We start from the raw sequence: 24535 nt of genomic DNA, 5'->3' as shown, positions 1-24535 counted from the left end.
TGTGCCCACCGCTATGCACATGGTTGACGCCCATGCCTCACTGTGCTACCAACTCCTACTCCGAGAACAACGCGGTATGGGAGCCACGTCTGGGATACTGTGGCCTCGGAATCAGTACCCAGGACCAATAATTCCCTCCAAAGCCTCGACGGTTTGCTTCAGGGGCTCGGTAGCCTGAGGATCCATGTCCGCCGAGCCCCCCACGATGGCTCGACCTCGGCATCTGCAGAGCCTCGGCTCCCTACGATGTCATCGCACGATGACCGGCACATCACCCGCCATGTCCTGCCTCAAGCTGTACTGGAGCCCCACGACGCACAAGATCAGGTATGATCGGCGCGTCACTTCTGCACGACAAGGACGGAGCCACTCCATCGACCATACCACAACAGTAGCCGGCTGCAGGGCTTGGACATGCCATCCCCATTCATAGAACGCTATGTAGCAACATATGTACATTCCTGGTTCTCCCTTAGAGTATAAAAGGGAGGGACCAGGGCCATTTCTAAGGACGAAAGAACGAGCAGAAAGAGGAACTCACCAATAGAACCACACACTTCCACGCTGCTTGAGAACAACGCCTCAAGCAGCTCGCACCACCCCCGTCGAGACCTGGGGCTAGCTCCCTCTCTCACCTAGCTTGTAACCCCCTACTACGAGCACTCCGGTGCAAGGAATACAAGATCGATCTCTCAGACTGGACGTAGGGCGTCGATTGCCTGAACCAGTATAAACCTTGTGTCTCTTTGCATCACCATCGGGGATTAGGGGCACGCAGCACAAATTCACTCGTTGGTTAAGGACCCCCCCGGTCCAAAACACCGACAGTTGGCGCGCCAGGTAGGGGCTCGCTGCGTGTTAGCTTTATCGTCCCAGCAAGTTCCGGATGGCAGACCTCGTACGACCGTTGCGTCTCGGCACGGTGGTATGGTTCGGGAGCCTAGAGTTCATGTCTCTAGGATGTGGATACGATATGGTACTCCTCACACCCCGAGCTCCACTGCCCGACGACGTTACCACAGACCCGCAACCCAGGCGCAGGCAGCGTCCGGGCCGCGGCTCCCGTAGCGCTCGCCAGGCGTGACGCGAGCGGGACCGCCCCGACACCACGCAAGCTCGGGGCAACGCGCCGCGCTCCGCCGGTATCCCTTGCCCGGCTATTGGTACAGAGTCCCTGGTCGGGGACTTATCCAACCTAAGCTTGGGCAAGGAAAAGATTCCGGCGACGCACGGCGACGCCTCGTCATCGAGTCCTGTCCCGCCACCTCCTGAGGGGCCAGCCCCAGCGGAGCGGCGCCCAGCAATGGCACCATCCCCGTACCCCTTCGGGTTGATAAACGCCGCCGCCGCCTTCGCTTCCGCCTACGCTTCCAAGCACGCATAGCCCTTAGGACTCCACTAATGTTTCGCCCTCGACTTCTCCCCCGCAACATCGGCGCACGCTCACGCCGACTCCTCGGAAGAGGACGAGGCGTGGGCCGGAGCAGACTTCTCCAGTCTTTGTGACCCCGAAGCCATGCGCCGCTTCATGACTACAAGCGACTACTGCTTCGGCTACTCCGACTCCGACGACGAAGGGACTTACGATCCGTCTCGTGAGTGCTTCCACGTCGGGCTCGGGATGCCAAGGGCGGGCGAAGAGGACGAGAGGACAGGCAACCATTCCCCGCCCTTGGCAAGGGCGGGCGATGCCACACCTCCACGTCTCGAAGCCCCGGCAGCACGGAACAAGAATCCCATCCGCGGGGAGCATCGACGCCCAGACCTAGAGCAGCTCCGCGAGCTTCAAGCCAAGGTCGAACAAGACCGACTCCTTCTGCAACAGCTTCGGGACACTCTCGAGCAGGAGCAGCAAGGGCGCGGTGAGGGCGGAGGAGCCCGATGGAGGGCCCGTGACATCCATCACCGCATCAACGACAACGAGGGGGGTGAGCCACCCCCAATCTTTAATCGCGCTAGCCAGAATGTCGCAGCGGCTGCGATGCTGGTCCGAGCAATGCCCGAGCCCTCCACCACCGAGGGGCGATGGGTCCGCGGAGAGCTCCACGACCTCCTCGAGACCGCTGCGGTGCAGCAGGCCGAAAGTTCCGCCTCCCGCCGGCGCGGAGGCACTTCGGAGCAACCCACGACACAACCTCGCTAGGGCCAGGATGCCTCGGTCCGTCCCGAGCGCGCTCGCGCGCCGACGGCCAATAGGGCCCCCTCGGTGCGCGATCGACCTGGAGACCAACGCGAGGCACAAGGCGACCACGAAGTGGTTGGCAGGCAACGGCGCCACGACGACGGAGCCGCCCGGGGCTACCACCCACACCGAGGTGGCCGCTATGACAGCGAAGAGGACCGCAGTCCTTCTTCTGAGCCACCTGGCCCTCGGGTCTTTAGTAGAGCCATCCGCAACGCTCACTTCTCAGCCCGGTTCTGGCAACCTACCAACCTCACAAAGTATAGCGGCGAGACGAACCCCGAGCTATGGCTAGCCGATTATCGCCTGGCTTGTCAGCTAGGTGGTGCGGACGATGACCTGCTCATCATCCGCAACCTCCCTTTGTTCTTGTCAGACTCAGCGCGAGCCTGGCTCGAACACCTTCCCCCCGCACAGATCCACGACTGGCATGACTTGGTGAGGGTCTTCGTCAGGAATTTCCAGGGCACCTACATGTGCCCTAGGAACTCCTAGGACCTCAAAGGTTGCCGCCAGAAGCCGGACAAATCTCTTCGAGATTTCATCCGATGCTTCTCCAAGAAATGCACCGAGTTGCCCCGCGTCGGTGACTCGGAAATCATCCAAGCATTCCTCTCTGGCACCTCCTGCCGAGACCTAGTCCGAGAATTGGGCCAGAACGTACCAACCACAGCGGCCGCACTCCTTGACATCGCCACCAACTTCGCCTCGGGCGAAGAGGCGGTTGGGGCCATCTTCCCCAACAACGACGCCAAGGGGAAGCAGAAGGACGAGGCCCCCAAGGCCTCGCCCACCCGCGTCCCCAAGAGAAAGAAGAAGGGTCGCCCAGGGAAGCAGGAGGTCCTCGAGGCCGGCCATGTCGCCACAGCAGATCGCAGGAATCCCCGAGGCCCCCGGGGCCCCGGGCTATTTGACGACATGCTTAAGAAGCCCTGTCCTTATCATCAAGGTCCGGTGAAGCATGCCCTCGAGGAGTGCACCATGCTCCGGCATTACTACACTAGGCTTGGGCTCCCCGATGACGATGATGCCAGGAAAAGGGGCGCCGGCGAGAGGGACGGCGATAAAGATGATGGGTTCCCCGAGGTATGCAACGCCTTCATGATCTTTGGCGGACCCTTGGCATGCCTCATGGCACGCCAGCGAAAGAGGGAACGCCGGGAGGTCTTCTCGGTCAAGGTGGCCACCCCCCGGTACCTCGATTGGTCTTGGGAGGCAATCACCTTTGATCGGGATGACCACCCCGATTATGTTCCAAACCCCGGGCAGTACCCGCTTGTCGTCGACCCGATCGTCGGCAACACCCGGCTTACCAAAGTGCTCATGGACGGAGGCAGCGGCCTCAACATCCTCTACGTCAACACTCTGGAGCTCCTAGAGCTCGACTAGTCACGGCTCTGAGGTGGTTCCGCGCCCTTCCACGGCGTCATGCCAGGAAAGCACACACGACCCCTCTGGCGCATCGACTCACCCGTCTGCTTTGGCACTCCCTCCAACTACCGCAAGGAGGTCCTCACCTTCGAGGTGGTTGGATTCAAGGGGGCTTACCACACCATCTTGGGGCGCCCGTGCTACGCCAAGTTCATGGTGGTCCCCAACTACACCTACCTCAAGCTCAAGATGCCAGGCCCCAACGGCATCATCACCGTCAAGTCCATGTATGAACATGCATACGACTGCGACGTCGAGTGCATTGAGTACGCCGAGGCCATCGTGGAGGCCGAGACCCTCATCGCCAATCTCGACCAGCTTGGTAGCGAGGTTCCCGACGCCAAGCGGCGCGTCGGGACCTTCGAGCCCGCGGAGGCCATCAAGCTCATCCCTGTCGATCCCACCGTCCCCAACGGCCGAGGACTGAAGATCAGCGCCACCCTCGATAGCAAATAGGAGGCCGTGCTCGTCGACTTTCTCCGTGCGAACATCGATATGTTCGCGTGGAGTCCCTCGGACATGCCGGGCATACCAAGGGAGGTCGCTGAGCACGCCTTAGATATCCATGCGGGCTCCAGGCCGGCGAAGCAGCGCCTGCGCTGGTTCGACGAGGAGAAGCGCAGGGCCATCGGCGAAGAAGTGTAGAAGCTCATGGCAGCCGGGTTCATCAAGGAAGTATTCTATCCAGAGTGGTTGGCTAACCCTGTATTAGTCAGGAAGAAAAGTGGCAAGTGGAGGATGTGCATGGACTACACTGGTCTAAATAAAGCGTGCCCGAAGGTCCCATTCCCACTACCACGAATTGACCAAATCGTCGACTCCACTGCAGGATGCGAAACCCTCTCCTTCCTTGATGCGTATTCCGGTTACCACCAAATCAAGATGAAAGAGTCCGACCAGCTCGTGACTTCTTTCATCACTCCATTCGGCATGTACTGCTACGTAACCATGCCGTTCAGCCTCAGAAACGCAGGGGCTACTTACTAGCGGTGCATGCTCCAAGTCTTTGGCGAACACATCGGGCAAACCATCGAGGCCTACGTGGATGACATCGTAGTCAAGTCCAGGAAGGCCGGTGATCTCGTCGGTGACTTGGAGGTTGCCTTCACATGTCTCAGAGAGAAGGGCATCAAGCTCAACCCCGAGAAGTGTGTCTTCAGGGTTCCCCGAGGCATGCTCTTGGGGTTCATAGTCTCGAAACGTGGTATCGAGGCCAACCCGGAGAAGGTCTCGGCCGTGACCAACATGGGCCCGATCCGAGACCTCAAAGGGGTGCAGAGGGTCATGGGATGCCTTGCGGCCCTAAGCCGCTTCATCTCGCGCCTCGGCGAAAAAGGCCTGCCCCTGTACCGCCTCTTGAGAAAGTCTGAGCGCTTTTCTTGGACCACCGAGGCCGAGGAAGCCCTCGCTAGGCTCAAAGCACTGCTCACCAACCCCCCCCCCCCCCCCCCCCCCGTCCTGGTTCCACCCACCAAGGGCGAGCACCTCTTACTCTATGTCACCGCGACGACCCAAGTGGTCAGCGCGGCCGTAGTAGTCGAGAGGCAGGAGAAGGGACATGCTCTACCCGTCCAACGACCTATCTACTTCATCAGCGAAGTGCTCTCCGAGACTAAGACGCGTTACCCCCACATCTAGAAGCTGGTTTACGCCGTAGTCCTGGCTCGACGCAAGCATCACTACTTTGAGTCCTACCCGGTGACTGTGGTGTCGTCTTTTCCTCTGGGAGAGATAATCCAAAACCGGGAGGCCTCGGGTAGAATAGCCAAGTGGGCTGTCGAACTCATGGGGGAGACCTTGTCTTTCGTGCCTCGGAAAGCGATCAAATCATAGGTCCTAGCCGACTTTGTAGCCGAGTGGACCGACACACAGCTGCCACCCGCTCAGATCCAATCAGAATGCTGGACCATGTACTTCGATGGGTCTCTGATGAAGACTGGGGCTGGCGCGGGCCTGCTCCTGGTCTCGCCCCTCGGAGTACACATGCGCTACATGATGTAGCTTCACTTTGCCACCTCCAACAACGTGGCCGAATACGAGGCCCTTGTCAACGGCCTGTAAATCGCCATCGAACTTGGAGTGCGACGTCTCGACGTACGGGGTGATTCGCAGCTCGTCGTCGATTAGGTGATGAAAGAGTCAAGCTGCCATGACCCCAAAATGAAGGCGTACTGCACGATAGTACGTCGCCTAGAGAACAAGTTCGACGGTCTCGAACTCAACCACGTTGTGCGAAAGTACAACGAGGCCACGGACGAACTGGCAAAGATGGCGTTGGCGAGGGCCCCGGTCCCCCCGAACATCTTCGCCAGAGACCTCCGCAAACCTTCCATCGACTACACCTCGGCGGCGGAAGATGGCTCACCGATCAAGCCCGTCGAAGGGCCCAAGGCCCCCTCTGCCGCCGAGACCTCCGCAGTCGAGCCTGAAGTCATGGAAATCGAAGCAGAGCCTCCCGAGGCCGACCAGGGTACGGACTGGCGAGCCCCGCTCCTTGATTACCTCATCCGGGGAGAGCTCCCTGCAGACAGGACCAAAGCTCGACGGCTTGCATGATGAGCCAAAACTTACGTCCTCTGCGACCGCGAGTTGTACAGGCAAAGCCCGTCAGGCGTCCTCCAACAATGCATCACTACCGAGGCAGGCCAGGCCCTGCTTTGGGACTTGCACGCGGGAGCCTGCGGGCACCATGCGGCGCCTTGGACACTCATCGGAAACGCCTTTCGCCAAGGTTTCTACTGGCCAACATCGGTTGCCAACGCCACCAAGCTAGTACGCTCCTGCGAGGGATGTTAGTACTATGCATGGCAGACGCACCTCCCGGCCCAAGCCCTCCAAACCATCCCCATCACATGGCCATTCGCCGTGTGGAGTCTGGACATGGTTGGGCCTCTGTAGAAGGCCCCCGGGGGCTACACCCACCTGCTGGTAGCCATCGACAAGTTCTCCAAATGGATCGAGGCTCGCCCGATCATGCAAATCAAATCCGAGCAAGCGGTTCTATTCTTCACTGACATCATCCACAGGTTTGGGGTTCCTAACACCATCATCACTAACAATGGGACACAATTCACTGGTCGCAAGTTCCTGACGTTCTGCAACGACCACCACATCCGGGTGGCCTGGTCGGCCGTAGGACACCCTAGGACAAATGGCCAAGTAGAGCGTGCCAACGACATGATCCTATAAGGCCTTAAGCCAAGAATATTCAACCGGTTGAAGAAGTTTGGCAAGAAATGGCTTGCCGAACTCCCGTCAGTCGTCTGGAGCCTAAGAAACACCCCGAGCCGAGCCATGGGATTCACACCGTTCTTCCTGGTCTATGGAGCCGAGGCCATCCTCCCCACTGACTTAGAATATGGTTCCCCGAGGCTACAGGCGTACAACGAGCAAAGCAATCGCACTGCCCGCGAAGACGCCCTCGACCAACTGGAGGAAGCTCGAGACGTCGCGCTGCTACACTCAGTCAGGTACCAGCAAGCCCTACGACGCTACCAAGCCCGGTGCGTCCAAAGCCAAGACCTGAAGGTGGGCGACCTGGTGCTGAGACTGAGGCAGAGCAACAAGGGCCGCCACAAGCTGACCCCACCCTGGGAAGGGCCATACATCATCGCTCAAGTGCTGAAGCCCGGGACCTACAAGTTAGCCAACGAGAAGGGCGAAGTCCTCACTAACGCTTGGAACCTAGAACAGCTACGTCGCTTCTACCCTTAAATTTCCAAGCATTGTATATTTTGTTTCTCGAAATACATTAAAGAAGCGTCTTTAGTTGTTCTAATTTTTCGAGAAACCCCCATCAAGGGGAACCTGTCCCGTACTAGGACAAGTCGATTACAAAAAAAACCTAAGGACCAGAGGTTCGCCTCAAGAGCAAAAGGCTGGCCGAGCTGAGAGATAAGCCTATGCCTCCGGGCTACGGCAACTCCCTCACCACCTTTCACTCGAGAGGCACCCCAGGCTCCGAGGGGGTTTTTTCAAAGGACTTGTCTAGAAATCGGAACAGAAGGTAAACGCTTTACGATAACGCTTCAAGGGAGACTCGGCCATGCCTCCGCAGGGCCGAGCCTCCCTCGGGGGCTAGAAGGGGGGAACCCCCCTAAGTCTCGAACACCATTTCTTAATCGATTTTCAGTTAAATTCCCATGCCAAACTCTCTCTAGCGCGCTCTAACAGACCATTTGTAAAGAACCTAAGGACCAAAAGTATGTCTCAAGGCTAAAAGGCCGGCCGAGCTGTGAGAACGACCTACGCCTCCGGGCTACGGCAACTCCCTCACCACCTTTTACCCAAGGGATAACTTAGGCTCCAAGGGAGTTTTTACAGATGATACGTTCAGAGGCGAGACAGAGGACAGAGGCTCGGAAATACAATAAAACGATTAGAAAAAATGTATATATACAAGCACCTCACAAAGGCCTCGATGGCCACAAACGTCACGATACAGTAATAAATCTAACTTATTACATGGCCCCCTCGGCCCAGGTTAAGGCGCAAGGTCTCCCGCGTCGGCAGACGGCGAAGGAGGGACCACCTCCTCTTCGAATAGCTTCGCCAACGCCGTGTCGGGGCCCTCGACTGCCGCTTCTAGCCTCGTCAGCTCCTCCTTGGCCTCGACGGCATCCTCGGACAGGACATAGCCGTCACTGACGCCTTCGACGTCGATGCCGGCGTAGTGCGAAGAGACGACGGCCAGGGTGCGTTTGACGCCTGTGTGTAGCGCCTCTCGCAGTCGCTGACGTGCTTGGCCAATCAACGCAGTCAGGCGACTCCTAAGGGAGCTACCCGATTGAACCCCCTCCATCTCTAGGGCCTCGCAGACGGCGCGAGCGGCGCTCTACAGCACCTCGTGCTCCTCGATCTCGCAATCGAGCACTGTCTGCAGCGCGACAAAGGCCTCGGTCAACCGCGAGACCTCATCATCCAACCCTACGCCAAAACAAGTAGAATGGGATTAAGCGTCAAAGAAAACAAGCCAAACAGGGGCACGAGGCCTGCGGGACTCACCCTTGGCCTTCTCCTTCCAGCGCTGGACCTCGACACGAGAGGCCTTGGCTGCCCTGGAAGCCTCCTTCTCCAGTTCTGCGTCGCGACAAGAAGTCAGGTGTCGAACGCATGAAAAGACGAACGAAACAAAGGGAACAGGACTCACCCTCGGCCTTTTCCCTCCATTTTAGGGCCTCGCCTTGGGAAGCCTCGGCCGCCTTGGTAGCCTCTGCCAAGGCACCTTTCGTCAGCTCGTGCGCCCACTGCTCCGCACCCAGCTGCCCGGCGATGGCTACGGCGGTGGCCCTCACTTCTTCCGCCCAGGAGTTGGAGGCGTCTCGCTTGTCGGCCACACGGGTCAGTTCCTCCTCCAGCTCCTTGACCCATGCCACCAAAGGGGCGACCTGCCCCTGAGTTGTGGCCGCCTCAGCCTCCCGGTTGTCACAGCGAAGACGGAGATCCTCCGCCTCCGCGCTCCGTGCCAACAGAAGCTCGTTGGCATGGGCGAGCAGCTCCCTCTGCCGACAGAGCTCGTCCCAGACGCCCCTCTCCCACCGAAGGAACAGCGACTTCCCGAAGGACCGGGCCTCGAGCTCCTAGATAGGCAGAACACAAGTTGAGCACTACGAATAAACCTGGAGAAAGACGACGTCACATGAGAAAAGGGGGATACGTACCCACGAGACCCCGGGCAGGTCATTGGCCACGACGAACAGCGCTGTCCGCAGTGACTGTTCCGCTAGGCTGCGGTACTGCTCAAGGGTGTCCCAGCGACCCCCCTCGGCCACATCCTCAAGTGCAAAGATGGGCTCCCCCTCGGGGTCATCCTGGCTCCGCACCAGATGCGCGGGTGATCCCACCCGTACGGCTCAGGCCGCACTCGCACGAGGGCCACACTTCCCTCACTCGAAGCTGAAGCCGGCTGTTCCACGGCGCTGGCTGCCCCAGCATCAGCCACCCCCTTCCCCCAGGAAGCATTGTCGGCAGGGATCGGGCGGACCTCCGCCTCCCGGGCGCTCCCCTGTACTAAAAGCGCGCTCTGAATTGGCGGCAGGGTTGAGGCTTGCCTCACCTCCGTCTCCACCTCCAGCGCCGCCGCCCTCGCCGCGCTCACTCCGGCCTCCACCACTTTGGCCCCGAAGTTCCCGGGCGCCGCGATCTCCACCACCTCGGCCCCTGAGGTCTAGAGGGCCTCGGCAACCGTGGAGGCCTCGACCTCGACCTCGCCCTCGGTGGCCTCAACAACCGAGGGGGCCTCGACCTCGACCCTGCCCTTGGTGGCCTCGACAACCGAGGGGGCCTCGACCTCGACCTCGCCCTCGGTGGCCTCCACGGCCGAGGGGGTCTCAGCCGCACCCATAGTGGCCTCGACAGCTGCAGGTGCTACGGCCTCACGGAGTGTAGGCTTCTCCTCCTCCTCTCGCCCCACGGCCGCCTGGGTAGCCCCTACCTGGGCGACCAACTCCTGTGCCTCCACCGCCCCTGGGGCGATGGAACCCGTGCCCACCTTGAGTGCCTTACGCGGCGCAAAGGCAGGCACTTCCGCCTGACGCTTCTGGCTGAGGGCAAAACACGGTCAGACCCCACGACCAAAACAAAAGCAGGAGATGTTAAAAGACTTCACTAGCGAAATACTCACCCCGAGCGGATGCTCAACCGCTTCTTCACCGCGTCCCTCCTCTGCAACGGCGGCGGTGGCGCGGCCCCCGTATCCGCCGAGGCCGGCCGACCTTCGCCGGACTCCGGTGCTCGCTCTACCCCCGGTGGAGCTGGCCCCGCAGCCGCCTGCTCTACCTCTGCCGTCAAGCCCAGCGGGCTGACGGTGCGCTTTCCCAACGCCCTCGTCTTGGGCGTATCAGCCTCGGCCGCGGGGCGGGCGCTCATCTGCCCCGAGTTACCGTCTCCTCCTCCTCCTTGGGACGCCGGACCACCCGCCGATGCCCCAAGAACCATCTCCCTGACGTCAGGGAGGCGGTCGAGGGGACCCCGCTCCACCTCACCACCATCGTCACCGCTCGAACCCTCCACCGACGTCGACGGAGACGCCTCCACTAGGAGACCCTCGAGCTTCTGCTTCCGGCGATGCTTTTCCAGAGCGTCGCGCTCAACGATCTTCTTATGCTTTGCCGTCTTAGCGTTCTTCTTCTTCTTCTGGGCCTCCGCGTACGCTCGATTCGCCGCCCGCCACTGTGCGTCTTTAGGGACGGGCGATGGGGAGGCTCGTATGTCCCTCATCCCCTGCAAAAAATGACGAATATGTATAAGGGCTCAGGCCAAGGAGAGGAACAAGGAGGCCTCAGAGGCTGCAGCCGCACACGACTCACCAGGGAAAGGTACCCCCGCGTCGGGCGCATCGGGAATGGGGACAGGCCGCCGATCTTTTGCTGTCCCTCGACCGCCTCGTTCACCCAGCGTAGAACCTCCTCGTCGGAGAGGGGCGCGGTGGACATCCGGATGCCGTCAATCGACTCATCTGGCGTCATCTCAAACAAACGTCGCCGCCGCACCATCAGCGGCAGCACCCTCCGGCGATGGAAGGCCATCATCGCCACTGTTGCCGTAAGGCCACGATCGTGCAGCCTCTCCAGCGCCTTCAGCAGTGGCCGCAGCCTGTGTTGCTCCTCGCTCGGGACGCCATACCGCCAGTGCTCCGGCTGGACCTCCACTACCCTCCCAGTATAAGGAGGAAGCCCGTCGTCGTTGTTGTGGAGGTAGAACCAGCTGGAGTACCAGCGACGGTTGGACAACATGAGTTGGGCTGGGATGTAGAGGTTCAGCCGGTCCTGATGCACTTGGAGAGTGCAGCCGCCGGTCCTCATCGCCTTCCTCATGCCCATCATACCCGTCGGCCTGGTGGTATGCGTCGCCCGAAACAGGTGAAGCCACAGCTCCCAATGGGGAGGGATTCCCAGATACCCATTGTAGAATGGAGTTGGGGTTGAAGTTGTGGAGCTCCACGCCGTAGTAATGCGGGAGCGCCCGCATGAACCGATCCGCCGGAAGGCCGAAACCACGCTCGTGGAAGGACACGAAGCTCACGACGTAGCCGTCGCGAGGCCTCGACTCTGGTTCGCCTCCTGGAGCCATCCACTCCGGCCTACTGGGATCGGTGATCGGGCAGAGGAGACCGTCGTCGACAAGCGACTACAGCACTCCCACGGTCACATCAGACCGATCCCATGGGTCCGCCGGGAGGACCACGACGTTGGCCATGTGTGCGGTGGAGGTCGCGACTACGGTGGTAAGGCTCGCCTCCTGCCTCTCACTCCCCCCCTCTCTCCCTTCTTCCCGGTGCTCTCTGTTTTTCTTTAGCAACAGCTAGAAGGCAGCAAAGGCAGACACAGGCAAGGTAAGGGGAGAAGGGGCGAGGCTCGTTTCGTATTTATGCAGGGAAGGGAGCAAATCGTGGGCGACGAAATCGGGGAAGTTTCCCCCAAAAATCCACTGCGGTTATCTAGATCCGGTCTTACCGCCCACGCGCCCACTCCCTCCTCATTAATTGCGCGTACGGTTACGTCCCGTCGGCTGACACCACGTCGCGTCCAACCTCAGCAGCAGCAGGCGCCGTTTCGCCTCCCTGAAAAAGCCGCCTCAAAAGACGCGCCTGCCGTTGTTAGCCGTAGGGAGAGAAATAACCCCCACCCGATTCCTTTCAGGCAAAGGAACTGGGCACCGAGCCCACTACGGTCCAGGGGTTCGAAGGCTGGGCCCTTAGGGGTTTCGACAGCCACCCCAGGGAAACAGAGTCAGGGGCGACTACGGGCGAGCCTGTACGAGGCCGAGGCCCAAGCAAGCGAAACGCTTGGGACGCCCTGTGTCGTGTCCGAGACCGGCAGGGAGGTCTCCGAATGGGATCCCACCGTAGGGAGGCACCAAGCCACCGAGGCCCAGCGAACGGCCACGGCACCCACTAGAGAAACCCTCTGGTACTCTTGGAGCGCGTCTCCGGACCCCTAGCCGACCCCCAGCGAATGGGGTACGAGCCTCCACTCGGACTTACCCGATAACAGCTCACCGGAAATGCCATCGCTCGCGCCCACCAAGGGTAGCGTGGCACATTCCACCCCTCCTTCCGAGCAAAAAGGAAGCACGAGGGTCGAACAAAAAGTCAGGAGAACCCCTGACGGCCCTCTTGCTCCGCGCAGAGGCTAAGGGACTCTTCCTGCAACACATTGCCGAGGCCCAGCGACTTAGGCTCGCACACGAGGGGGCTCAGCAAAACAAACACTCCTTCCGAGCGAAAAGGAAGCGCGAGGGTCGTTCAAAAAGCCAGAAGAACTCCTGACGGCCCTCTTGCTTCGTGCAGAGGCTAGGGAGCTCCTTCTGCAAAGACGCCGAGACCTCGCGACCTAGGCTCGCACCCGAGGGGGGCTCGGCAGACAGACCCTCACGCACGAGGGGCGAACCAAAAGCCAGGGGGACCTCTGACCGCTCTCTCGCTCCGTGCGAGAGACTCAGGGGCTCCTCCTGCAACTTTGCCGAGACCCAGCGGCTCAGGCTCACACACGAGTGGGCTCGGCAAACAACCCCCCATCCGAGCGAAAAGGACATGCAGGGGACGGACAAAAAAGTCAGAAGGACCCCTAACCGCCCTCTCGCTCCGTGCGGAGGCTCGGGGGCTCTTCCTGCACCCAAGATAAAGACAAGCGACCCAAGCCCGTTACGGTCCAGGGGTTCGAAGGGTGGGCCCCTAGGGGTTTCGACAGCTGCCCTAGGGCAAAAGAGCCAGGGACGACTACGGGCGAGCCTGTACGAGGCCGAGGTCCAAGCAAGTGAAATGCTTAGGACGCCCTGAGTCGTGTCCGAGACCGGCAGAGGTCTCCGAATGGGATCCCACCGTAGGGAGGCACCGAGCCACCGAGGCCCAGCGAACGGCCTCGGCACCCACTAGAGAAACCCTCTGGTACTCATGGAGAGCGTCCTTGGACCGCTAGCCTACCCCCAGCGAACGGGGTATGGGCCTCCACTCGGACTTATCCGATAACAGCTCACCGGAGATGTCATCGCTCGCGCCCACCGAGGGTAGCATGGCATCTTCCACCCCTCCTTCCGAGCGAAAAGGAAGCGCGAGGGTCGTATAAAAAGCTGGGGGAACCCCTGACAGCCCTCTCGCTCCAGGCAGAGGCTAAGGGGCTCTTCCCGCAGCATCGTCGAGGCCCAGCGATCCGAACTCGCATCCACGGGCTCAGCAAACACAATGAAAACCCCTCACTCGAAAGAGAAAAAAGCCCCTAAAGAAGTGAAATCACTCCTCCAGGGCCTCGGGGGCTACACCCGGCGGGTGCGCTCACGCGCACCCACCAAAACCTTGAGTACGAAACACCATCCCGACAGGAACTGTCAAGAGCCAATTCTCGTCAGAATCTCAGGGGGAGTGCCTCCACTCCCCCCAAGGCTCGGGGGCTACTGTCGGATACCGTGAGAAGGGGTACCCTAAGCAAGAACCAAAAAACGACTGCTTAGACTTCGTAAAGATCGAAACCAGCTAACAACCGCTGGCCTCGGCCGACTCTCCGACTCGCCTGAGGCCCCCTCATCGCTGGCCTCGGGCGACCTCTCACCAAAGGCCTCGGCCAATTCTCCGTATCGCTCGAGGCCCCCCTCACCGCTGGCCTCGGGCGATCCCCCATCGAAGGCCTCGGCCGACCCCCTCTCGTCGCAGGCCTCGGCCGGGTCGCCGACCCTTCGCCTCACGCGAGGCGGGCTCGGCAACACTCTGCTGCCTCTTCCTTCACCTGTCCCTCTGACAAAACGTCGCGTCGCATTAACTCAGCCAACTGCTGCCACTGACATCGGCCGCATGCTCAGCACAGTACAGCGGAATGGCCGACGGGACGGGAGGCAGGACTGGGCAGAGGTTACCCGCCACTGTGCCCACCGCTATGCACATGGTTGACGCCCATGCCTCACTGTGCTGCCAACTCCTGCTCCGAGAACAACGCGGCGTGGGGAGCCACGTCCGGGATACTGTGGCCTCGGAATCAGTACCCAGGACCAATAATTCCCTCCAAAGCCTCGGCAGTTTGCTTCAGGGGTTCGGCAGCCTGAGGATCCATGTCCGCCGAGCCCCCCACGATGGCTCGGCCTCGGCATCTGCAGAGCCTCAGCTCCCTACGACGTCATCGCACGATGACCGGCACGTCACCCGCCATGTCCTGCCTTAAGCTATACTGGAGCCCCACGACGCACAAGATCAGGTATGATCGGCGCGTCACTTCTGCACGACAAGGACGGAGCCACTCCATCGACCATACCACAACAGTGGCCGGCTGCAGGGCTCGGACACGCCATCCCCATTCATAGAATGCTATGTAGCAACATATGTACGTTCCTGGTTCTCCCTTAGAACAACGAGCAGAAAGAGGAACTCACCAATAGAACCACACACTTCCACGCTGCTTGAGAACAACGCCTCAAGCAGCTCGCACCACCCCCACCGAGACCTGGGGCTAGCTCCTTCTCTCACCTAGCTTGTAACCCCCTACTACGAGCACTCCGGTGCAAGGAATACAAGATCGATCTCTCAGACTGGACGTAGGGCGTCGATTGCCTGAACCAGTATAAACCTTGTGTCTCTTTGCATCACCATCGGGGATTAGGGGCACGCAGCACAAATTCACTCGTTGGTTAAGGACCCCGGTCCGAAACGTCGACACCAAAGTAAAACATATTTTATTAATTTAGAAAACACAAACCAGGTCACCTAGACGACCAAGTTATCCTATATTTACACTTCAATTGTTCAGTGGTCGAAGAATCATTATAACCTTTCATTTTCGTGAGTCACGCAGCCAACTCGGACAATAGTTGCATGGCCAGAAAACTACTTCTCCCTGATTTTATGAAATTTAAAATCCCAAAAGTTATCAGTCATGCCATGACGTCACCAAAACAACTCTAAATGAGGCAAAATTGAAAACGCAAGAAATCAGGGCAATGGTTCTTTGGTGCCCTTTCGTTCATGACAGTTGCTCAGTCTTGTAGACTCGTACTGCTTGAAGGCCCCCTTTTACCACACATTATGCAAGCTAATGTATCTCAGCTCTTCTACATCCTCAAATGTAGAAAAACACTTTATCTTGTATATCAAATGGTTCATACTAACTAGATGGCTGCTCAATTATACATATACCAGCACGCATAAAAAACATTAGAAATCGAAAAACAAATACAAGCTCTTCAATCCTATGCTTAAGGACAATTAAGGCATCAGGCAGGTAAGCAAAATTCATATAACCCATTTGTGTAACTCCTTAAAAGGCTCATGTCACTCGAGTGGTTGACCACTTATGAAAAAGGTTCGAGTCACTTTGGCCCTGTTCGTTTCTCTTATAATCCGTACTTTTCAGCTTCTTTTTTCAGCCGGAACATTGTTTTTCTTTCCCAACAAATCAGCCGGAACAGTGTTTTGACTTGTTTTTCAGCGAAACGAACGGGCCTTTGTTACAATAAAATTACACAGAAGGGATGTATACTCCGTACGTGAAGCATTTATTTCCCTTCACCTTTCAGCTGTTTGAGTCACATATGATTGTACATTGCCTTGGTTTTAAGTAATTAATATTTTTTTCTCGAACATGTAAGAAAGCTGCGTGTCATTTCATTAATAGGTAGAAAATGGTCTGAGTACTTAATATGGACAGTTCGGTTAGCAGTTAGTGCTTTAGCATCAGTAGTTACAAAAGTTAAATCTGCAGCCAAGTAAAACAAATGATCTGATCTGAGTTATTTTCATCTGAAAGGCACGAAGGGGAGCATGAAAGAGCAGACATCAGATGTATTCAGAATAATTGAGCAAAAGTTACCAAACCAACATTATTCTGGCTGGCTTATCTCACAGGGGGTAAGCCAATCCTAGCAGGCTGGCTCTCAAGTTACATTTTAACATGCTCCCTATGACTCAGAATGTACAGAAATGACAGATTAAGCACTACTAGCGAACCCTTTGACTCAGAAAAAAGAAAAGTATCAATCAGCGAACACAGTTACACAGCTAGGCCATACCGTAGAATCAATTCACAGTAAAACGAACACACTTGTACCTGATAGTGACTTAGTATGTTTGAAGTCAACAGTTTAAATCATTGTCGTGAAAAACAATGTGCAAACCCAATGTAGTGAGGCCAACAAACACAACAGTAGACCACGAAAGATGGGCTCAATAGAGTCTTATTAAGTCTCTACCAATCTGATGATAGAAACATCATGGATGATCAAAATTGTCAAAACAATAGCATTATGAACTTCCTGAAGGAAGATCTGACGTTCGCCACCAAAAGCTAACAGAAAAGCTAATAGAAAGAGATCTCACGTAATGCCACCATTTTGGGGGAATGTAAAGCAGGTCACCTTCCTCCAATATGCAATCCATGAATTCAAGAGCTGCAGTCTTCGGGTGCTCTTTTTCATCAATGTTGTCAAGATCTACCTGTTAAGACAGATTAGAGGAACCAAATCACATGTAGCTCAATTTTGTTTGCAATAGAACTCAATTAACCTTATTGGGCGGTGCAGAGCTTCAGGATCACAACACTATGAATGGATTTGGATTGTAACGAAGCAAAGTTGAACGTGAGGGTTCCAATAAAGATAGGTTGACCAGGGCGTCCAGAAGAAAATCTAGCACCATCAAATAGTCATATGGCAGTTGGCATATTCACTTTATTCCCAGAATTTTTTTTTTTAATAAAGACTGACTCTATTTTTAGAATCTCGCTGTCATGTAGCATGTTTGGAACAACTTCAGGCAACACAATATGATTATGGATAACAAGGTAAACTGCTCGTAGTTTTTTGGGTATCCAATCAAAATTTTGCAGTCATGTTTTTAGCATGCAAGAATCATTGATATCAAGGCATGCAAGAATCATTCTATATATATAGTGCTTGTTTAAAACAGGCTACTTACCTCACTTTGACTGTCATGGTTCTTTGTTACTAGAATCATTAGAAAAAATAGCACATTTACAGAATCTCCACATCAAGGTTGAGATTATGTAAGGTAATATATTTGGAACAGGTTCAGAAATATTTAAAATAAGGCAACAAAATAGTTATGGACAGTAAGGTAATGGTGACAGCTTTAGGGTATCCATTCAAGTTTTTACACTAATGTCACTTGTGCATACGGGCATCATTGATGTAAACAGACTGCTCACCTGACTAGTATTGCTTAGCATGCTTTCTGTGTTAGGGTATAGACCCACGGATACAGGATAGAGTCTAACATACTTCCTTCCCAAAACCTGCCAAGGAGTAACGACCAGATACATCAACTAATTGAGAAATCTTAATCTACACAAACTATGTCACTCTCAGCACTCCGAACTAGTTACCAATCAGTGTAAATTCAAATAACTGAAGTAACAAAGAGCATTTATAGTTCCATATAACTTACTGTAGGTTATGAATATCTTTGGTTTCAGTTCATCATAACCTACTAAAAGTAGGCGCAAACATGTTGATCTTTTTTTATACAAGTCATACTTGAGCAAGCGCCAAAACATGATTGCTAAGAACATGAATAATGCAAGGACAAAAATCTATGGGCATTCAAATAATTGGTAAGACGGTTTCATCACTATTGAGGAAAATGCGGTTTGATGTAGCGTAGCAACAAGCAACAAGCCAACAGCAATCATGCAGTCAGTTTGCCTTTTCTTTTTATACATTCATGTCAACACTCTTGTAGTGTAGTGGTAACCTCCCCAGTTGAGGGAGACACCGGCCAGGGTTCAAATCCTGGGGGGGGAGAAAAGTTCCTTGCTGGCAACCCAACCCAAAAAATAGTGGCAGGGCGCCGGCCTGTGCACTCGTGGTTGGTTTGGGCTCTACTACCCACAAGGTAGTTGCAGTGGTTAGTAGCCCAAAAGGTCGTGGTCGGCCCAGGTCAATGCGGCCCTACAGGGTGAAGCCAAGGTTTGGGGGGTTTCTCGGTCCGTGTTGTTGAGGTTTCTTCTTAATCATAATGATCAAGAAGGTTGTTTCCCAAGGTCAAGTTTCCTTTTAGACGTTCACTGGGAGGGGAGTGAGGGCTCCCCTAGAATCCATTGCACTGGGCCAGCAAGAAACATATTCTGGTCAACCATCAATTATGTTTTACAATGTACTCACGAGATTAGTTCACATTGGGGAAAATAGGTGTCACCAAATTGAAGCAATGTCCGCTTCTTCTCAAAGGAGTCGGTGGCTTCAGAGACGAGTGCCTTCGCAGCAGGCTAATTGTAGGTGGCTCAAGGACGGGTTTTCACCACAAGAACACAACGTCATGCATTCATGCCTATGTTTCCAGATATTCCAACAGCACAGGAGTTTTGTCTTGTTGAATATGTAAATTAGTTTCTCAAAGTCAAACCGAGTAAATGGCCTTTTCCCTCAGTTACAGGGGTTGGTGGCCTGAAAGTAACTTGTCTTTGATAAAAGGAAACAAGCACAAGATGTCCGTCTCCTAGTGAAATTATAGGAAGGGTTCAAACATGTTTGTCTGCGGCCTGTTGTTTGTATAGGAAGCTTGCTGATTTTAATTTCAAGCATAGAAATAAGAACAATAGTTTCTGTAAGACTTCACTAGAAAAGCCTGCTGAAAGCAGAAAAAAATGCCAAGCAATGAAGCAACACGGTTGCTAGAATTGTGGCCAGAGAAACAAACCATCATATCACACTAGAAATAATAAAAAGAAAATAGTGGCAGGGCATGAGTACTGATGCAATAAATAAAATGGTCAACTTCTTAAACATCGCACATTCAATTATCCATGGTAACCAACACACATAAGTCAAGAATATAGACATAAACAAACAGGGTTTTAACATAGACATTGTTTGTGTCATACCTGAGCAAAAAGGTTGTGATGTGGGTCATGATGCAATGGAGTTATTGTCCCATGAGGGCCGAACCAAGCATTAAGTGACTGGAGTTTGCCACCACCAGCTAAACAGTACTCAGGAACAGTAATGTCTTTGTGGAGCTCCTTTATCTGTCAAATGTTACAAATCAAATCCAAATGTTTGGTAAACTGCTAAGTCAGTAGATGCATGGGTTTGGTTGCTACATAAATTTTCTCACCTGGTCTAACAATTGATGCTGCGCTACACATGCCAAGTTTGCAGAATCACTTGACCACATCCTCTCAAGAAATTGAGAAAATGTGATAAGCTCCTGTTTCAACTCAGTACATGCATAATTTTTTCCAACCTGTGGCACCATTTGTTATGAGCGCACTTGGACCATGTATCACCAAATGTTGAAGTACCTTGAAGTATTGCTGACAGTATACTCAACCAGAAAGCAGACCTAGCTTAACCAAAAAGAAGCTACAGCCCAGGCCTAAGAGGAGCAGCAATTGCTTATGGACAGGATTTGTTATCTATGGATAACAAAGGCCACACATTTTTTAAAACTGCATGAATACTAGAAATCTAATGCAGATGATTGGGTAAGGCAAATGTGGTAATCCAAAAGTTAGGCAACTTTTAATGATGAGCCATTGAAGAATTTGGTTCTATACTTGTCACTTATTAATACTTCTCATACTAGATGGTAAAGGAAATTCTATAAGCAGAAGCATGGTGTCAGAAGTTATGATTAACATATGAAAAAGAAAAGGGGCCACCAGTTAAAAAGAACGTTCTGCTCATGCCGTCAATTATGACAGCATAAGTTAACTAATGGAGCGCGTGATGCAGATCCCCAGATGTAATTATTTGATTTTCCAAATGTAATAAATTTTAGATCTAGTTCGAAGAGTTCAGGGTCTTTAGTGTCCTAGCAATTCCGAAGTTGGTTTTCCAACCTGGAATTTGAAACTAATATATGTTGTGCAACTCAAATTTACATCTTCAGTAGTTAACTTAGGTAGCATAATAATACAAAGGATAAATTATGGAACAAAGAGACTCTACAATATTTCGATTGTTCCTGAAACAACGGAACTTAACTCCTGAAAAATAAGCTTGAGTACTTAATGGCAACTGGCCAAATTATTGAATCGATGCACTTGTTGGATGAAGTGTTACTATGCTTTTTCCCCAAATAAAAGCATAATTTATTTGCAATTTTACATGTCAGTTCTTAATGTCTACAAGTGCAAGTAGTCACCTGAACAGGAATAGTCCGATCTCCAGCTATACTCTGTAGGTACTTTATGTCCTTCCACTTTGTCCTTGCAGGCCAATGCTCAATGCATCCACTGAGTATAACAGGGGACTCACATAAAAAGTAATCACGTATAAATGCCTCCAAAGAAATGCATGATCGCCTCTCAATTTGCTTACAAGATAGGGAATTCACTGGTAGAAGTTTGAGTACCTATCATTAAAAGCGGCAAATTGATAAATCAGTGATGTAGTGCAGATATGGCAAATTAAATTCACCATTTGTACACTATCTTGGTCAAACTTGGTCACACAACGGAGAAATTTAGTGGATAATTTTCCTCAAAAAGAATCAAGCATATGGTAAACCATGACTTTGAGTAATGGTAACTTAGGATGGAACACCAAAAATAAGCAAATCAAGCACTAAAGTAGTTAAACAAACATTTTTTACCTTGACCCCCAAACAAATCAAGTATATCCTACTTGAATTTCAGACTGTAAACAACTAAACCTGAAAAAAATCTAGTACATCCTACTTGAATTTCAGATTCTAAATAACTTAACCCAAATTGATCGAAAGTCCTCAAACTTTTCTCTACCAAGTGACGGCCAAATGCAGAAAACTAACCCAGCATTCCTGCTGGAACTGGAATATTCCGCATCTCTGCAAATAAATAGCTTGTTTAGTTCAACTGAGGCACCTGTAAGACCGATCAAAGTTAGTATGGACCTAGGAAGGCATGATATAGCACAGCATTAGGGACCTGACATACGGTCTTCAGACATAAAAACCAACTAGGAATTAGGATGGCTTCTCATATAGGAGTATGCTCTATGCTGGTCAAGCGGCTAACGTTTTACTATTTTGCTAACTGAAATGACTGTACGAAGCACTACATTTGCACAACTCAATCAACAGAAGCGCATGCGAGATCATAGCTCAGTGACAGGCGACTGATATACTCACATCGGCAAGGTCTCGGCCCCCCGCGATCCCTTCCTCCCACCTCTGCACATCCCCATCGGCGACCGCGCCCGCCTCGCCGCGGCCGAGCCCCGCGATGGCGTCGTCGAGCTCGGCGCGGAGGAGGCCCCCGCCCATGATGAGCCCCATGTCGAGCGCCCGGAGCGCGGCGCGGCGGTCGCCGTCGGCGGCGCGGAGGCCGGCGACGTGGAGGCAGGAGAGCGCGTAGGCGTCCGGCCACGCGGCGCCGACCTCGGCCCGGGGCGCCGAGTGCAGCTGCTCCCACGCCATCTCCCGCGCCGCCTCGGCCGCGCGGAGGTCCCCCGCGGCCGCCTTCTCCGCGGAGGACACAAACGCGAACCCGCCCTCCTCCATTATCTGCCGCAGCAGCGCCGCCCGCTTCTCCCCGCCCGTGGCCATTGCTCGATCGGCCGCTCTTTGCCGCTGCGGAATTGAATTGAATTGAAAAAGCGCGGCCCAAGAGCGGCGGGGGGCAGTGGCACGGCAGGCACCCGACACCCGAGCGAGCCCTGAGCGAGTGAGAGAGGCGCAGGCGGCCGGCCCGTGCTCGAGAGATATTTACGGCCGTGTCCTGTCGCTGCGGGTGAGATATTTTTGCGCGAGATATTTTGGGTGCCAACGGCTACGAAGCGAGAGTCGGCTGGGCCCGTGCGAAGAAAGATGGTTCTCGTACCTTCCGGAAAGTTCAGAAGCAGAGTGATCACGTGGAAGAACAGAAAAGAGACAGAGCAAGATATTTCCGGGGCTGGAGACTGGAGACTGGAGACTGGAGACTGGAGTCTGGAGGAGGAGCTTCTCCGGCAGAGTGTTGCTTTAAAGTAGCAAGTTGTTCGTTAACACTTGTCCTTCTCCTGTCGCTCTTATGCTCGGTGTCATTTTCAGTGGCCGAGCAGCTTAGTGTTTTTTCAGTGTAAGTAATAAATTCAATAAAATAAGAGCATCTATAAAAAATAAAATCGGTAATGATTCGGTCCGGACGTTGCGTTTGCGGGTCAAGGCACCAGCCCAACAGCCGGCTAGCGTATCCCCTTGTCCACTCGCCTCAAAACATTATCCTGCTGCTCCATTCTCCGGAAGGCTCACCGTCGCAGCGCCGCAAAATCATGCTCCACTGCGACCGCGCTCTGCAGCGCCGAAACTATGGGGTTCCTCCGCTGGCCGCCGGCCTCGTCAGGCCCCCCGGAGTTCATAATCCACGGTGCCCTGTGGCCAGCCGCCGCCCCATAGCGCTCCCCTGGCCAGTCCGCAGCTGCCCCCTGCCTGGTCCGCCTCAAGGCTGCGATGTCCCCTGGCCAGTCTGCCAACGACGCGAAGCTCCATCGCCGGTCTCGAAGAAACGGAGGGCGGCTCCGCTTCGGCCGCCGCCCCATCGCGCCCCTTGGTCGGTCCGCAGCTGCCCCTTGCCTAGTCCGCCGACAACGCAAAACTCCATCGCCGGGCTCAAAGAAACGGAGGGCAGCTTCGCTCCGGCCGCCGCGCTCGACGTCTATCACGCCCACCTGGCTGGTCGCTCCGCGCCACCGGCGAGCTCTAGACCGATGAACTTCACACGCCAACGAACATCCATTCTCCCAAGCATCAAAGAGATGTTGCGCTGAAATTACATGTTGCAAGCATACATATTAAATGTTTTCAGATGTGTTCAGAGGTATGTTACAAGTGTTCCATACGGATGTTGTAAAAGTATATCAGGATGTTGCATTTGTTGCAATGGTATGTACACTTAAGTTTCAAGCGTCTATTCCCAATGTTTCATCTGTTTTTTCATATGCATGTTGCATGTGTGTTTATCTAGATGTTGCATATGTTTCACACATATGTTGCAAGTATTTTATCAGGACGTTGTGTATGTTTTGCTATGGTTTCAAGTGTCTTTAGGTGTTTCTTTGCAAGTGTTTATCTATCTTCTTTTATATGTTGCAAATGTTGCATCTGGATATTTTAAAAGTAGATCTGTTGTTGCACATATTACTATGGCTATACACGCATATTTCAGACGCATGTTTCAAATGTTTCATCTATTTCAGACGTATGTTACAAGTGTTTTCATTTGGATGTTTCAAAAGTACATCTCGAAGAAGCACATGCTGTTGCTATTGCGTCGCCGTAGGTCACCGTGCCACCATAGGTCACCGCATCAGGCGCCTGCTGGTGGCGGGGTGGTGGTGCTACTGTGTGCATGCGGCCAGGTGAAACAGAGCGGGTCAGGGGTGGTCCCCGCGCATGCATGGGCCCATGCGGCCTCTGGAGCGGGATGGGTGCGTCAGGCGCGGGTTCGGAAGCACCGTCCGATGCTAGCGCTCTGGATCGGACGTCCGAACGTTAGCAAGTACTAAAAATATCTATAGTCATGTTCGATTCGCTGAAAAACCAAGCTGAAAAGTACCGTTCGCTGATTCGTTGGGAGAGAAAAACACTATTCCTTCGCTGAAAAGTACGGCTGATAAGACCAGTGAACAGTGCCTATGATTTATTTGCATTTTTCTGAATTTATTTCAGAAATTAACAACGTTGTTCTTTCAGTAATAAGTGAGACTTATCTATCGACAATTAGGTGTCTACGATGATTTCATCAAACTCTGATATGTCGATCCTCTCCGTCTTTTGGAGGTGCACGTAGCGATAGAATATATGTACGTGCATTTATAGATATGAGCGTACATGCAGGTATAATTATCTACGTCTATATATAGTGATTTAAGAAAAATAGACAAGCTTCGTCGCATAAGAAGCATTTATGGTTTTACTGAGCCTCGCGCCGATCGCCATCATCGTTTAGTGTAGTGCTAAGTACAAAGGAGAAGTGCTCGAGAATGCTTTATGCAACTCGCTAAATGGAGTAATGATCACTTTGATGA

The 24535-nt window shown here is 54.0% G+C and overlaps 2 protein-coding genes across 3 annotated transcripts; both read right to left on the bottom strand.

Moving 5' to 3' along the window:
- Positions 1-8096: 8096 nt before the first annotated feature.
- Positions 8097-11683, bottom strand: LOC136500202 (uncharacterized). Its single transcript, XM_066495577.1, has 9 exons — positions 11439-11683; positions 10921-11317; positions 10236-10834; positions 9798-10155; positions 9274-9423; positions 8763-9192; positions 8618-8692; positions 8457-8539; positions 8097-8345 (listed from the first exon to the last, which is right to left on the bottom strand). The coding sequence occupies exons 1-9, from the start codon at positions 11681-11683 to the stop codon at positions 8097-8099; spliced, it is 2586 nt and encodes an 861-aa protein (XP_066351674.1).
- A 4357-nt stretch (positions 11684-16040) lies between these two features.
- LOC136501713 (lysine-specific demethylase JMJ30-like) lies at positions 16041-22429 on the bottom strand. Of its 2 annotated transcripts, XM_066497239.1 has the most exons (7): positions 21660-22429; positions 20694-20903; positions 19662-19790; positions 19429-19572; positions 17755-17841; positions 17094-17215; positions 16899-17024 (listed from the first exon to the last, which is right to left on the bottom strand). In XM_066497239.1, the coding sequence occupies exons 1-6, from the start codon at positions 22074-22076 to the stop codon at positions 17129-17131; spliced, it is 1074 nt and encodes a 357-aa protein (XP_066353336.1). In that variant the 5' UTR covers positions 22077-22429; the 3' UTR covers positions 16899-17024; positions 17094-17128. The 2 variants fall into 2 exon arrangements, with proteins under 2 accessions (XP_066353335.1, XP_066353336.1); XM_066497238.1 differs by lacking the exon at positions 17094-17215 and having other exon boundaries at positions 16041-17024.
- Positions 22430-24535: the final 2106 nt, after the last annotated feature.

Source organism: Miscanthus floridulus, chromosome 13 (genome assembly GCF_019320115.1).
Source record: "Miscanthus floridulus cultivar M001 chromosome 13, ASM1932011v1, whole genome shotgun sequence".
Classification (NCBI taxonomy): Eukaryota; Viridiplantae; Streptophyta; class Magnoliopsida; order Poales; family Poaceae; genus Miscanthus; species Miscanthus floridulus.
This window is presented reverse-complemented; position numbering and strand designations above follow the sequence as displayed.

Excerpts from the sequence above, each read along its gene's own strand:
- LOC136500202 (XM_066495577.1), bottom strand. The coding sequence starts at position 11,683 with ATGGCTCCAGGAGGCGAACCAGAGTCGAGGCCTCGCGACGGCTACGTC. Across the intron at positions 11,318-11,438 it reads GCATACCACCAGGCCGACGG|CTGGTTCTACCTCCACAACA; the intron begins GTATGATGGGCA and ends CTGGTACTCCAG. Across the intron at positions 10,835-10,920 it reads CGCGGGGGTACCTTTCCCTG|GGGATGAGGGACATACGAGC; the intron begins GTGAGTCGTGTG and ends CATTTTTTGCAG.
- LOC136501713 (XM_066497238.1), bottom strand. The coding sequence starts at position 22,076 with ATGGCCACGGGCGGGGAGAAGCGGGCGGCGCTGCTGCGGCAGATAATG. Across the intron at positions 20,904-21,659 it reads GGGGCCGAGACCTTGCCGAT|GTACTCAAACTTCTACCAGT; the intron begins GTGAGTATATCA and ends TTTTAATGATAG. Across the intron at positions 17,842-19,428 it reads ATCACAACCTTTTTGCTCAG|GTTTTGGGAAGGAAGTATGT; the intron begins GTATGACACAAA and ends ACTCCTTGGCAG.